Here is a 14,016-nt window from a genome sequence, read left to right on the forward strand (position 1 = left end):
AATCTGTCTGCATTACACCAGGGTATGTGACGCATACCTCGGTTTGCCTTATTGCATAGGTGACTGTGATCGTATGACTGATAATGACACCCAAATCCTACATCCACGCATGAGGTTGTGAGCTGTGTTTTTTTGTATGCAAACTGTTCTGCTGATCCCTTCTAGAGGCCAAACTAGGTCAGGTTTACAAGGGAAGTTATTTTCTCTCACTAGCTTGAGGGTACATATGTCACATAGTCAGAATGATGGATGATGTGATATGTTCAGGTTAAAACTACTTTTTTGAATTTTTGATATAGTCTCTAGTTTACTCTCATAGCATTTGTTTGACTGTGCTATCCTTAAAAAACATATAATACACATTATTGATTGCCTGCTCTGTCTTTAGTTAATGTATGTGGCCTTGTATGCACCCTGTGTCATGTGGTATATACAGTGGCTCTTTAGCTCTCCCGGCAATCTATAAGTAGCTGCTCCAGCTTACCTGTCGCTATTAATACCTACAGATTAACCACCTGTAATTCACAGGCACCTGTAATACAGCTACCTGATACGTTTTCAGGAAAAGCTCCTCAAAGAAAACACATGACTACACATTACTACCTTAGCAGGTAGCTGTAACTGTCTGAATGCAGCGTCACTATCTGCAAAACTAAGATGTTTTTCCAACGTGTTAACCTGTGGCCACTATTGTCCCCTTCGGAAAACTTTATCTTGTTCCCTTGTGCAAGAAGGTGATTTCTTATGAACCTGAGAAGCTCACTTTGAAGCCTGTGCCATGTTATAATTCTAAATCAAGCTGATAACTACTTTCCAAGCTTTTTGTTGAGCAGAGAGACTTTATTAGAGTGACATGACCTTCACACTTAATGACACCATTAAGCTGTCAGCTGTCCTGCACCCTGAGCTGTGGGGAAATCACATGAGTCATACACTGGTTATACCACTAGATTACAATGTGGGGCCAAAGAGAGAGTCAAAAGTCACAATAGAAACAGATAGAAATAAAACGAATAAATCAATTAAATTGAAATGTCACAGTATGTGCACTAATACGTAAATAGTAATATGATTCTATCTTAAGCCATATTTAATAATAAAAGCCTTCTCTTATTGTGCTCAATAGTAATTAATGTTATCTAAATTTGAGGTCATGTCTTTATATCTGTGTGGGGTTCCTTCTTCTGAACCCTGTTAATTTGAGAGTCTCTGCCCCTTATGATTAGAGCATGTCTCCCCCTAGTGGTTTACTTGTATTCTACAATATGGTTGTATGATCTGGATACAAAGATTTGATAATAAATTCATGACATCAGTTTCTTTTCCATAATGACGAATTATTAATTATAAGACAAGCCACCACAGCAAATTGTGATTTAGAGAGAGCAAGGTTAGCAGCTCAGTTTACCCAGAGAATAAAACTTTCATGACATGAAGCAGTCAGACGAGAGCTTTCTCTTCAATTGAGCACACTTCAAACTTTGATACGTGCTCCTTGAGTCAGTTGAAAAATTCACTTCATGAATTTAAATGTGCTCAGAGGTTTTCACAAGGGCTTTAACGATAGATTCCTCCTCTAAAGAAGAATTCCACATCCTGCTTTTAAATACCTTTTAAGAGCAGAATGTTTGATACATGCGGTGAATTCAGAGCAGATGCTTACAATGTGATGCCTTTGCTGTGAACCCCGGTGGCAAGAGTTGAAAAGTGTTATGGGCAGGTTTGTGCTTGTACCTGTTATCCCTGGAGATTTGGCTCACAAGGCAGCACAATGTACGTTGTCAAGATAGTCTTGCTGATTGAGCACTCTGGCAAAACTGGTTACCAGTGTGTGTGTGTGTGTGCGTGTGTGTGCATTGTGCATGCCTGTGTTTTAAAAAAATAAATCTTTTTTGGTATTACTTAGAATTAAGGTGGTGCAAAGTGAGGTTAAGGGTTCAAACCGTTGCCACAATGAAATGATAGAGAAACTCAAATAGAAATGGGAAAGTCCCAACAATATTGAGGGACTTTACCTTTTTTTTTGCAAGCCTCAGCAGTTTGAAACCAAAGTCGTTGAATTTTAGGACTTTTTATATATTTTTATATATGTATATATGAGCAGCGGCCATATATATATATTTATATTCATATTTATATTTATATTTATATTTATTTAGTTATTTAGTTATCATGTCCCAGTCAGGGATAGAAATTTTGTTATTATTGATTGTGTGTGGTTTTATTTTTCAAAATGTTAGCACTACAGCCCTCAAAACGTCGAAATATTGTCAAAAATCAGAAGGAGGTCGACTTCATTCTTTTTGCAACCCATTTTGCAATATGTGAAGAAACTTTTCTCCACTGCAACTAATGCTGTATAGTCAATGAACTCTCTTAACGGAAGTATTTGTGCAATTGCCACCAAAATTGATCCAGAGATTGTGTATGGAGTATGGAGATTAAATGTAAAACGTTTTGAAATATGTTTAAAATATAATAAAAAGTATAATGCACTGTGCAAACATGTCCTAAATTGTCAAATTTGTAATCAAACGTTGAAATATCATTTATTTAATTTAAAGTTAATTTTTTAACTTTAGCTGTTTTAATTCTCATCGACCTCCGTTGTAATCAACTTTGAAGTTGTGCAAACAAAAGACAGCTGGTTGACCAGCTGATAGTGTCAGTGTTAAAGTGCTGATTATGAACTACAAGGTCCCAGATTCAAATTATTGTCGCTGCTCAACCCCTGACTCCCTCTGCTGTTCACTGGGTAAAATAACCAACCAAATAATAATAATAAATAACCAACGTTTCCAAATTTACTTGACCTACTAACCACAATATTTCAAAATGGTTCAGTTTAACAGATCATCATGTTATTCACTCTCATTGACTTCATTAGTTCACTGATTCAAAGTTTAATGTCACTTGCTGTCAACAACACCTGTGTTATCCTTATGGTCTTGTGGTCTAAACAAATACCCTGTGACCGTGAGGTCACCTGTTCAAATCTAGGCTGGCAACCTTGGTGTCCTCATCATCATGTTTTCAGCCACATGTTGGTTATTGTGGGTTAAGCTCTGTAGAATACATGTATGTCAAATTATGTGCTTGGACTCAGTTTATTGTGGCTATATTTTAGAGTTTGAATTTCTGTTCAGCATGAGTGATATGTCCCGTGCTCCACATCATTTTTTTTCAGTATTGTTTATTTGTCCCAAAAGTTATAATCTACTTTACACTCCTGATTTAAAGGATTTTGACATGTGTCTTCCTATTTCTCTTAATAATTACTCAGTGATGTGTTCCTTTTTGTCTGACTCTACTAGAGGATGACGTCGATTTAGAGGCCCTGGTGAATGATATGAACTCTTCGCTGGAGAGCCTGTACTCCACCTGCAGTGGTCAGCAGACAGAGTCCACCCCACTACTGCACAACGGACAGACCTCTTCCTCACACCAACACCACCACCACCACCACCACCACCTTCATCATCATACACAACACATCCAGCCGCGGCAGGGTCAGCACTTGCACGCGCTAAGCCACGTCTCCCCGGAGCCTCCCTCCTCCTCCTTGTCCACTGACTCACCCCAAACAAGCCTCCGACGGTCACAACCCATGCACATCCTCGCTGTCAGGTAGCTGTAAACACAGTGAATGCAGATTCTTTCCTGATATAAATGTTCCTTTGTCCATTTCAACAGCTCAGTTGGACTGGACAGGAAAGACAACTGAACTCTAGAGGGAGCTGTCCAGGCTCACATTAAATACATACATGTATGTACAGTGTATTTGGCTGCGGAGTGTCATGGTCAACTAGAACATCACCTTTCAAAGTGGCAATATTGACATACAAGGTGTAGGGGCTTTATGCCAACCCTAATCTTTTGTACTGTATTCAAAGCATTCACCATCAATGACCAAGCTTTTAATGCCACACAGTTAAAATAGTTTGATTTGAATTTACTGGGAGACAATGAGCTCTTGAACTGTAGAAAGACTCTGTTTCTAAAACGATACAAAATTACAGCTATGCTAAGTGATTATTAGTCAGTATAAGAACAGTTGACTGTTTCTTATTTAATCGATTTGATCAACAGAAAGTTAATCAACCTCTATGATGATGGGGGGAAAAGAGCCAAACAATACTTCACACCTCAGTTGTGAATATTTGCTTTTTTTTCTAACAATCTTGAATTTGAAGACTTCACTTTGAGCTTTGGGAATTGTGATGGGCATCATTGTGACACCCCTTTTTTAAAATTTTTTTAGGTTTAATTTTTTTGGTGGAATTTTTTTGATTTTGGGAATCAAATCAGGAACATTGCGGTTACGTGGCATGCACAAGGCGCTCTGCATTTTCTGACTCTTCTAAAAAAGCAAATGATTAATTGAGAACATAATCAGAAGATGAATTAGTGATACAAATAATAATTAGTTGCAGGAAGTTTGAATCAACTGTTCTACAATAAAATATGTGCATTCAGGTATTTTCCAAAGGCTTCAAACACATCTCAGGCAATCAGAACTTAACCTAAAAAAATCTAAATAACTCTACAATCATACTGGTGCAAGTTACAATCACACACAGTCCACATATGCTGAGCTCCAACTATCTTTTCTTCTTCTTTCTACTTTGTAAGAGAAGCCTTTCATTGCATACTATCATCTGTCCACACCCTCTCAATAATTGGGCAAAACTTCTCCTCCCGGCTCCCTATCTGTAGCCCTGGAATGACCCGTTCCTCCTTGTCACTCCCTCTTTGTCTCAAACTAGAGAAAGGTAAAACTCATTTATTTTAGTACCAAGTGCAAATGTATCTCTTAATTTAATTTAAAGTGTAGTAACCCCATAATCTCCCTAAGGGTGTTATTATATGCATTCAATACTGGGTATCTACACACACACACATACACACATGCATGCATACATACAGTGTTGTCTCCTGGTATCATAATCCTTCACTGGAATATTTGACAGAAACAGAGGAGGGATGCTCAAGTAATGGAGTATTCTGTCTGTTTCTCGCTCTCTCTCTCAAACACATTCACAGACCCAGGCACTGAAGTTCTTATTATTCAAGGCTGACCTCTAGATAACCCTGTTCTCAAACTCAGATGGGACGACATCAAAAGGATTGTTCCCTTTTGAACTCGCCGGGTTCTACAGAGAGACAGAGTTTGACAGAGACAGGGAGAAAGAGACTAAGAAAAAAGAGTCATCTACAATGATTATCCAAGCTTGCTCTTCACTAACTGGCCTGCCCACTTTAAAAAAAAAAAAAAAAAAGATCAAATGAAAAGTTTATGATCAACTGTCAAATCATCATTCCTCTGTTGAGCCACAAGCGTACACTGTGTGCGCCTCATTTAAAAACTGCTTTAAAGCGATGTCTTGATTCAATATTGATGCGTGATAAATATTGCAAAAAAAATTAGCTAGCAGGCTGTCTGTGATTTCCACTTGCTGGGAGACTGTTCATTATGGGTAGATCAGACAGAAACAGACATGAGCCTGGATGCCGTACAGCAATGCTTTATTAATTCTAACTCTCTCTTCCTCTGTCAGTGGGTTTCATTTCAAAGTTCTCACATAGTCATATTCATTTCAGAGGCTGTCCCAGGTCATGACCTTAGACTTCAGTTCATATTTTTGCTGGAATTATTTAGGGAAAACAAAGCAATACTACAAAACATGTTCGTAACATCAGGCCACTCTTCACCACCACAGTGTCATTGTTTCTTTGTCCCGTGTCCAGGAGGCTGCAGGAGGAGGAGCAGCAGCTGAGGACATCATCTCTCCCGGCCATCCCGAACCCCTTTCCTGAGCTCTGCAGTCCAGCAAGCTCACCTGTCCTCAGTCCTGGGTCCCTACCTCCTGGAGAACCCTCCACTGGCAAATATGTAAGTCAAAACCCCACAAAGACGGCAACACCAGCGTCACACTGTTGAAACTTTATCTCTTTTTGGAAACCCAGCTTAATTTTCCCGGCAGGGCTTGTGGGTTTAATATTTAACTCTGCATTATAATTTGGTGTGGTTGCATTGGATGCAAAACATTATCGACATACAATATGACCTTCTCAGAAGCTTGATCCTTTTAAAAACAGGATATGAGACATCTGCAATAAAACAGGGCAGATTTTGATTTACTTATATATTTTGATAACCGAGCCATGTGTGACTCAAGTTTCTTGTTTTGAAGGATGCTGAATTTGAATATCATAAATCAGCCCCACTTAGTGGTCAGCTGTGTGTTAGACATAAGCATTTAGGAATTTCCCTGCCCTACATCTGCCCCATGTTTTGCTCATCTGGGGCATGCTGATTGCTTGCATGTGATGGCACTGATTTGTATGGTGCATGTGTGTGCTCCAAAGGGTTTGTGGCTTTGTATGAGGAAAAAAAAGAACGAGGTGGAGATCGGAGGAGGAGACTGAGAGAGCGTGTGTGTGCATGTGCACTTGGACACATTTCTGTGCGTCTGCCTGTGCCTGTTTGCATTTGTGTGTGCTCATGCACTAACAAAGATTTAGAGACTGGTTTGTCTATTCCTGGAATCAGAGTCCCCCCAATCGTTCTCATTAATGAGCTTCATATGGGGCCAGCCAGTGCTGGTTACAGTAACATGTCAGTTTACAGTAATGCGAGGGTGGACTATTTCTCATAAATACTCTCCTCGGTTCCGGTTGTGGCTCTTACCGTACCAGATCACAGACCGTTGTTCAACTTAAGTCATTTCTCAACAATTTTCAGGTCTGAGTTTAATGACCAGCTTTGCTTTCTCAAACATCAGCTCATAAATCATTGGATGGTTTGAGCAACCTGGTAAATCCAGTAAGTGTTTGAAAATGTTTTAAATTAACATCTGTGACATAAATAAAACTCTAAACACTTAATATTAGACTAAGCCTTGAAAGGTTCAATTACACTCTACGTCTTCATGAGTGGGAAAGCTGTTCTTTCTGTGTGGGAATGTCGTAGATTTGAATTATTAGTTGTGGCATAAATTCAACACTGCCTGGTAAATCTTAGTTTGTAAGGTAAATAGGTCAGAAATTAATGTCTCACTAAGTGGTTATGAGTTTTACTTTGAATTACTAGCTGTGACATAACTTTGGCTGCTGTATAAAGTAAAGCAGGCATGTCTGCTAAATATTCAGAAACCAATTTATTAGACTGAGAGTGACCTGCTCAGGACGGGAATGTTGTTGTTTTTGAATTCCCAGACGGCCTTTTAAGAGTGCAGTATAGACCAGGAAATGGTGGTGGTGGGCAGGGGGGATTGGAGGAGGTGCAGGGGAGTTGTAGATTAGCAGCAGACGTTCATATATTTCTGTGATTTTAAAGTAATCAGACAATACAATATCTGTGAAAGTGTGAGTAGGTGATGATCTGTAAAGCTGGTCCAAGTCTGACAAACTTTGCTTTTTTGAGCCACTCTGCTCTGTCTGGGACAACTTACTCTGCCTTTGGCACTGATTGCAGTCTCATGGCCTCATGGCCTCTCGATTAATGGAGCACGGAGCATTTATGTAGTGCTCTACCTAGCATCATTTCAATATAACGTTTCCGTTACATACTAAGGAGACCTGAAACTAAGTGTTCCAGTGAACAGATACTTCATTAATTTACTGATGATGAAATGATAAAAATATGTTTCATGTAAAAAAGCTTTGACATTTTTTTAAAGTAGTTGAGTCACACTAGTTTTAAAAAACAAGCTTAGAGTGTAGAATTTTTTTTACATGATATATTGACGCATTTCCATACATCTGCTCACTTAATTTACTAAATCTTATGCACACCTGTAAATGTAAACTGTATAGATATAAGAAGAAACAAAGACTTTACTGCTTTTGTTTTGCATGGACTGCCAATCTTACACAATGAAGATATAATTCTGAGAAAGAGCCATGGAAAGTCCTTGTTTGTATTTACAATGTACACACTGTGCACACACTCGTGTAATCTTGTGCGCGTAGGCTGCGCACCCCTCCATGCCTATTTGTTGTTTAGATGCATGTGTGTTTGTGTGTTTGCACACAAGTCTGCCTGTTTGTCTTTGTGAGTTCTGTAAACTATTTACAGCATTGGCAGTGTCTGTCCATTGTTGATGGCAATGGAAAGTATTTCTCATTGTGGTTGTTCCTCAGTGGAAATTCAACTCAGCACCTTTCCACTGAAAAGAGCCTCCTGCAGAGCTGTCTCATCACACACATGTGCCTCTGGGTTCCAGCTTCGGAGGCGTTGGTTGAGAACACATATTTCTCCCTGGAGTAGTTGAGAGGTGGAATGGGTGATCCCATCAGGGTTTGACAAGAGGGAAGGTGAGCAGGTAAATTATTGCTCCCAGCCCACTCCCCCGCGATCCCTGACCTTCATCATTTCAACCATATGTCCTCTTTTTTTTTTGTTCCATTTTTCGTTAGTCTGTCTGTATCTACCCTTCTCTCTGCCCTCCAAACATCCAGTCCAGTCAGCCAGCCTGCTGTTGAGAAGTTTTTTCTGTTTAGTTTACTGAATTTTCCAACCTCCGGGGCGCTCTCTGACAGACTTGTACTTCATTCCCTCTTTTCCTCTTTAGCTCACTCCTTGGCCTCCATGCAGGAGGCATGAGGACGCAGCGCAGGGCTGTCAGGAATCACTGGGCAAGCTGTTTGACATGGCCATATGATTCCCAATTACCTCACTTTCCTCCACTCTCCTCTCTCTCCTGTCTCCCTCCATTTCTCCACTACTAAACTTCCTCTCTCCAGCTTGTCATCTTAGCTATACACTCTTAAAGGGGAAAATCTCACGTAGATTTGCAGCATGTTGAGTGATTGTAAATGAATAGAAATAAAGTGCATATTAAATAATGTTAAAATAATCTATTTGTTTGTACTGTCCAGATGTGCGAAATTTAAGGATTAAGCTGCTGTTCTGAAGTGAAGCATCACAGACACATTTAAGGCCAAAGCAGAATAAACATATTTCTGTTTGGGTGCTACAGGATGGCCAATGACCTCACACTAGGAGGCTGCCATGTATGAGCACTGGTACCAGTCCAGTTTAGTATTTGTCAAAGTGTGCACAGATGGTCACATAACCTAATAAAACTGACTTCCTATGCCTGCTAAGGATTACTACTAACAGAATGTGGGTACAGCTAATGAGCCAAAAGGCAGGTATTACAACAACTCTACACTTAAGAAAATACCAGCATCTTGGCCTGTGTAATCCATGTCGTGCAATGGAAAAACCTATAAGAAGCCTGTGAATGCAAGGCAGTTAGCCAGAATATCCATTAATTTTCTCTAGGTTTTGACAGTCTGTGCTCCGTAGTGCAATAGAGAGTGCTGTTATGTACTTACTTGGACACTGTGTTCCCATCGCTGCCCCAGTCATTCTAGTGTGGGAACACTGATTTGATCACTGGGTTGCCAGATTTTGTTGGATTTACTGTACTTGGACTGGATGTCCTGTAGCTCACAGTGCTCTATGGTATGGCAGGATCCCCATGCCCTGTCTTTGCCTCTCTGGTCTGTGTCTCATTATCTTTCTGTTGGTCTGTCTATCTCGGTGTGTCTTGAACAGTATGTCAGTGTTTATCTTACTGTCTGTCTCAAGTGTTTCTCTGTCATCTCTCCACCTCTTTGTTCTCTCTCCCTGACTTTTAGTTCACATCATATTGCTGTTGACCTTTTGGAAGGCAGGAGTACTGTGCAGTGTTTCCAGTAACAATTTAACTCACTTGATGAATACATATTCACACATGATGAAGTTAGAGGCTCAAAATAGCTCATAGTGCCAGAAGAGCAGTGGAGGTGGGGTTGGCACTGTTTATTAATGCTGGCAAATGGGCTGTTGGTGCTTATTGCCAGCATGTCCGGTTGCACTATTTTAAATATGAATGAATGATTCTGCTGTCTGTATCATGAAGTTTTTCTGTACCTATATAACATCTCTTGCTCTCATCTCATGCTTTCTAGCATTAACAGTTGAATTACCATTCTACTGTAGGACTAATGCAGTATGCAAATTTGTGCGAATATTGAACCTGTTTACAGTATGTGTTTTGTGTGCAAAGCCACATCATTTGAAAGTAGATACAGCTAAGCATGCAAAAATGTTCTGTGTTAAGCACCTATGTATGGTATACTACAGTGTGTACAGAGATATGTACAGCACATTATCATATTCAGGATACAGGATGTACTACTTACATACATAAACATTACATACTGCATTTTCGCAGTGGTCTGTGTGTGTGCTGCTTCCAACTAGCATATTAAGGATAAAAAATGAATCTGTACACTTCTGTACATTTTGCTTATCTGTATATCACAGAATATAAATGGTAAACATTTTTACATACCTGCACACATTCTTACATATTTGTTTTAATATAAAAGCTACAATCAGCTGCATTATGCTTCTTCATTTTCTGTATTTTCTGTATATTCAGTAGCTAAGATTACTCATATTTTTCTTAGTATCCTTTTCTGTCTCACTCTTATCTGGATCATATTCTTGGAATGTGCTGTGCTACAATAGCCCTCGAGAGATCATTAGTGACTCTAATGATGCTGGTGTTTTTCCACCTCGTCTTACTTTTCCTCACCTCTTTCTCTCTGTCTGCATAGCTTTGCCACTCGTATATCCAGGAAGTCTTTTAAGCTGTGACACATACTTATGAAAATAGCTTTTTGTGAATGCTGTCAGCATGAAGTGTAATGTATAAATGACAGGATGAGCTCATGATGTTGGCAACCTCCGTAACAGTTTTTGTACAATTCAAGTGACCTAAATGCAGCTGAAATGAGCCTATCACCACCAGGTAACTCTTTCTACATTTCACAGAATACATAGTGTGTAATTTGGTGTCAGGTTTGACCTTCCCATGCTGGCATACTGCGCATGCTCTATAGGCAGAGCATGAACACTAGAGACTTATGCTGTCTGACTGGCTAACTTCCAGTTGGCTCCCTGCTAACTTAAATGGGGGTAAAATCATTTAATTGTGTGACTCTTCTAAAATTTCCAAATGTTATCGGACCGAACAGATCAAATTCTGGTAGTGAAACAAGTTATTTTTATCCATTGCTTTACAGCTGTAACATTAGTGACAGAATAGGCTAGTGTGGAGCCTATGACGTAAACATGTATCGAGTCTTTGTGATTTTTACTCTCACTGCCAGAAGGGGGAGACAAAAATCCCGCAGTACAGCTTTAAATGTCATCATAACTTCTGAGATGCTAGAGAATGTGAATGCTGAGTATGCTTACTCAAAAAATTACAAACAACATCTTTCACATTAGACACAGCTATTTGATCCTTTCATTAAGGCTAGGTCCACAATTTTTGATGTCTGTCTTAAAACAACAGTCAGTTTCCCATTGAAAGAAGTGTTCTTCGGTGTAATCATTCCTCCTATTCATACTGGCTGTTAAAAGATCCTCTTCAAATATAAGTGATGGAGGCCAACAACCACAGTGTGAGCATGTAGTCATTTAGTGCAGAAATGCATCTTAAAGTTTGACTGAAGCTTATATGAGGTTTCACCAGTCTTGAGTTCATCATATCCAGTTGATATCTGCCATATTTACTGTCTCTTTTGCATAAAACTCCCTCTTTGTGTTTCACTGTTGAGCTGTGGTGGAAGTATAGAAACAAAAAGAGGAACTTAAGCACTAAAAAGACTGTAATGTTGAAAGATATCTACTTGATATCTACTCATTTGAATGGCGGACGCTCCATATTATCTTTAGATACATTTTTTAATCCATGTTTGCACAGAGAGTGGCTTGTAAATGTTGTCTTCCGTCTCTTACACTGTAAATACACTGAGAGGCCAGTATGAACAGGATGATCTATTATGGCAAAAAAAACCTATTTCAATGTTCTTTTGGGCCTTTTACTCTTGTTTTAAGTCAGACGTGAAAAACTGTGGAAACCCTCCTTTAATATAAAAATACTGACTGGAGCAGCTTTAAAAAATAAAGTCACTTCATTGTGAAATGCTTCAAAGTACCAGTGGTTTATCAATTTAACGGAACAGTTTTTACACAGTGAATGCTTAAAGCATCTATTCTCTGAAAAGAGGGCAGCAGGATTTAAACTAGAAACACCCGTTACAAGTGATGGGCATCAATCCATCCCTCCTCTCGCTCTCTTAGCGCTGAAGCATGGCATTCCCTGGCTGCCTTCTTCCAGTTGGAAATGTTGGAAATACTCAGGGTCAAAGAGCAGATTTTTCCACTGTAAACGCAACAGCAGAATGGAATGCTGTCGATGCCCAAACCGTTGGCCTCAATGTGTGGGAACGTCTGAGGGTGTGTGCGTAAGTGTGTGTGTGTATTTAAAGGTAAGGGAGTGTTTGCGAGGAGGTTCAGTATTATTTGTGCATGTGTGCGTTTCCTAATGTATGCATGTTTTGTCTTTACAAGCAGTGTTACTTGTGAGTTGGTGTGCATCTGGCAGTATGTTTATGTGTGCGCGCTCTGCTTCTCATTGTAGCACTGATGGGTTCTGCAGGCTGCACTGTGCAGAGATCAAAGTGACACAGCGCCAGAAATCTGCTGGCTCACTCCTCCAGCAGCCAGCCTGCTTTTAAATGGATCTTAAAGTGAAACATGGAACACACACATACGCGCACAGACACTTGCCGTATTGTGTAATCACCGGCTCGTCACATTCAGTTACTTTGTGGTGTGCGTGTGCATGTGTGTGATTTGTACTGTTTATGCCACTTGGGTTGTTTATGTCTTAGTGATTATTTGTAACTGATGTGAATATAAATAATGCGCCGAAACTGGATGCTTTATTGAGCTTGTGCATGTCTGCATCCATGTGTGTATATTTGATGCATGCCTGTTTGTTGGCCTCATTATTACTAACATTACATCTAGTCTCTGAGCCTCTCTCTCTCTTGCATTTACTTAAGTGACTTCTGATAGACATTACATAGACTTGCATTCATTTCCTGGAGACGGACACTAAGCACTACTTGCCTAACTTATCCTAACCTTAACCTAACCCTAACCTTGACCACTGACCCAAAAATCGTTTTTCCTTGTTGGGGATGCAGCTTTTGTCCCCAATTGAACAAGCTGTCCCCAATTAACTGGTCTTGAGCCTGAAATGTGTCCCTGAAAGTAGGTTAAGTCAGATCACACACGCACACACGCACATGCACACACTTGCATGTTATCTGATGCTCTTTGTGGCAGAGGTAAAGAGAGCATGGAGGCAGTACAGTAGGGCTTTGTCAGCATACCTGTCCCTGTTCTCTTTCTCACTATCATGCACACCCACACACCAACATATACAGGTACATAAATGCATTGAGTGACTGAGTGGATTTGCAGCATTCAGTACTGTGAAATACAAATTGTTTGGCTGCTGTTGAACAAATGCTACCTGGAAGAGTGCCAGGCAGGTTCTGGTTGAGTCTGGAACATCTCATGTGTCAGGGCCATATTTATCCCCTTCTGCTAAATGGAAACATGCCTCGACCTGCTAGCTAAACTTGCTACTGCCACAGAGACACACATACACACAAACACATGGCCTGTTGTTGAATAATAAGGTATAGGGCTTGCATGATTAGTCTGAGTAATGGCTCTCTATAAATAAATAAGACTTGGCAATGGACAAAGCCACTCGCTAACATAACAATATCTCATAGCTCATGCACTCAACACAACCGTTGTGGTTATGTGAAAATTTGTGTGTGAATTTGAATATTACCGACTCTGTTGCTTAGATAATGCACTGTAAGCTACATTGCAATAAAAAAAAAAAAAAAAAAAAAGGTTCCAGCACCAGCACTCCAGCACTCTTTTAGGAACTTTTAAGACAACTTTTGGAGAAGTATTCAATTTATATAAGTAGTTTGACACAAAAAAATGCATTGGAATTAAATTATCTTTACATGTGAAGTTAATTTACATGCTTCCAGTAAGAAATAGGTCGGCATCACCACTAAAGCCAACTGCAGCTAATATGTACCGCCTACACTGTAGCAGAAAACTGCATGTGA

General features: G+C 39.7%; 1 protein-coding gene across 2 annotated transcripts in view; it reads left to right on the forward strand.

Annotated features, from left to right (window-relative positions):
• The window catches only part of grb10b (growth factor receptor-bound protein 10b), a 71,184-nt gene that overhangs the window by 30,227 nt on the left and 26,941 nt on the right, over window positions 1–14,016 (forward strand). For both annotated transcript variants that reach the window (XM_053326618.1, XM_053326619.1), the window contains exons 4-5: window positions 3,315–3,627; window positions 5,749–5,893. In XM_053326618.1, coding sequence (XP_053182593.1) covers window positions 3,315–3,627; window positions 5,749–5,893 — 458 coding nt within the window. The remainder of the gene's footprint in view (window positions 1–3,314; window positions 3,628–5,748; window positions 5,894–14,016) is intronic.

The sequence above is a fragment of the Scomber japonicus genome, chromosome 10 (assembly GCF_027409825.1).
Source record: "Scomber japonicus isolate fScoJap1 chromosome 10, fScoJap1.pri, whole genome shotgun sequence".
Classification (NCBI taxonomy): domain Eukaryota; kingdom Metazoa; phylum Chordata; class Actinopteri; order Scombriformes; family Scombridae; genus Scomber; species Scomber japonicus.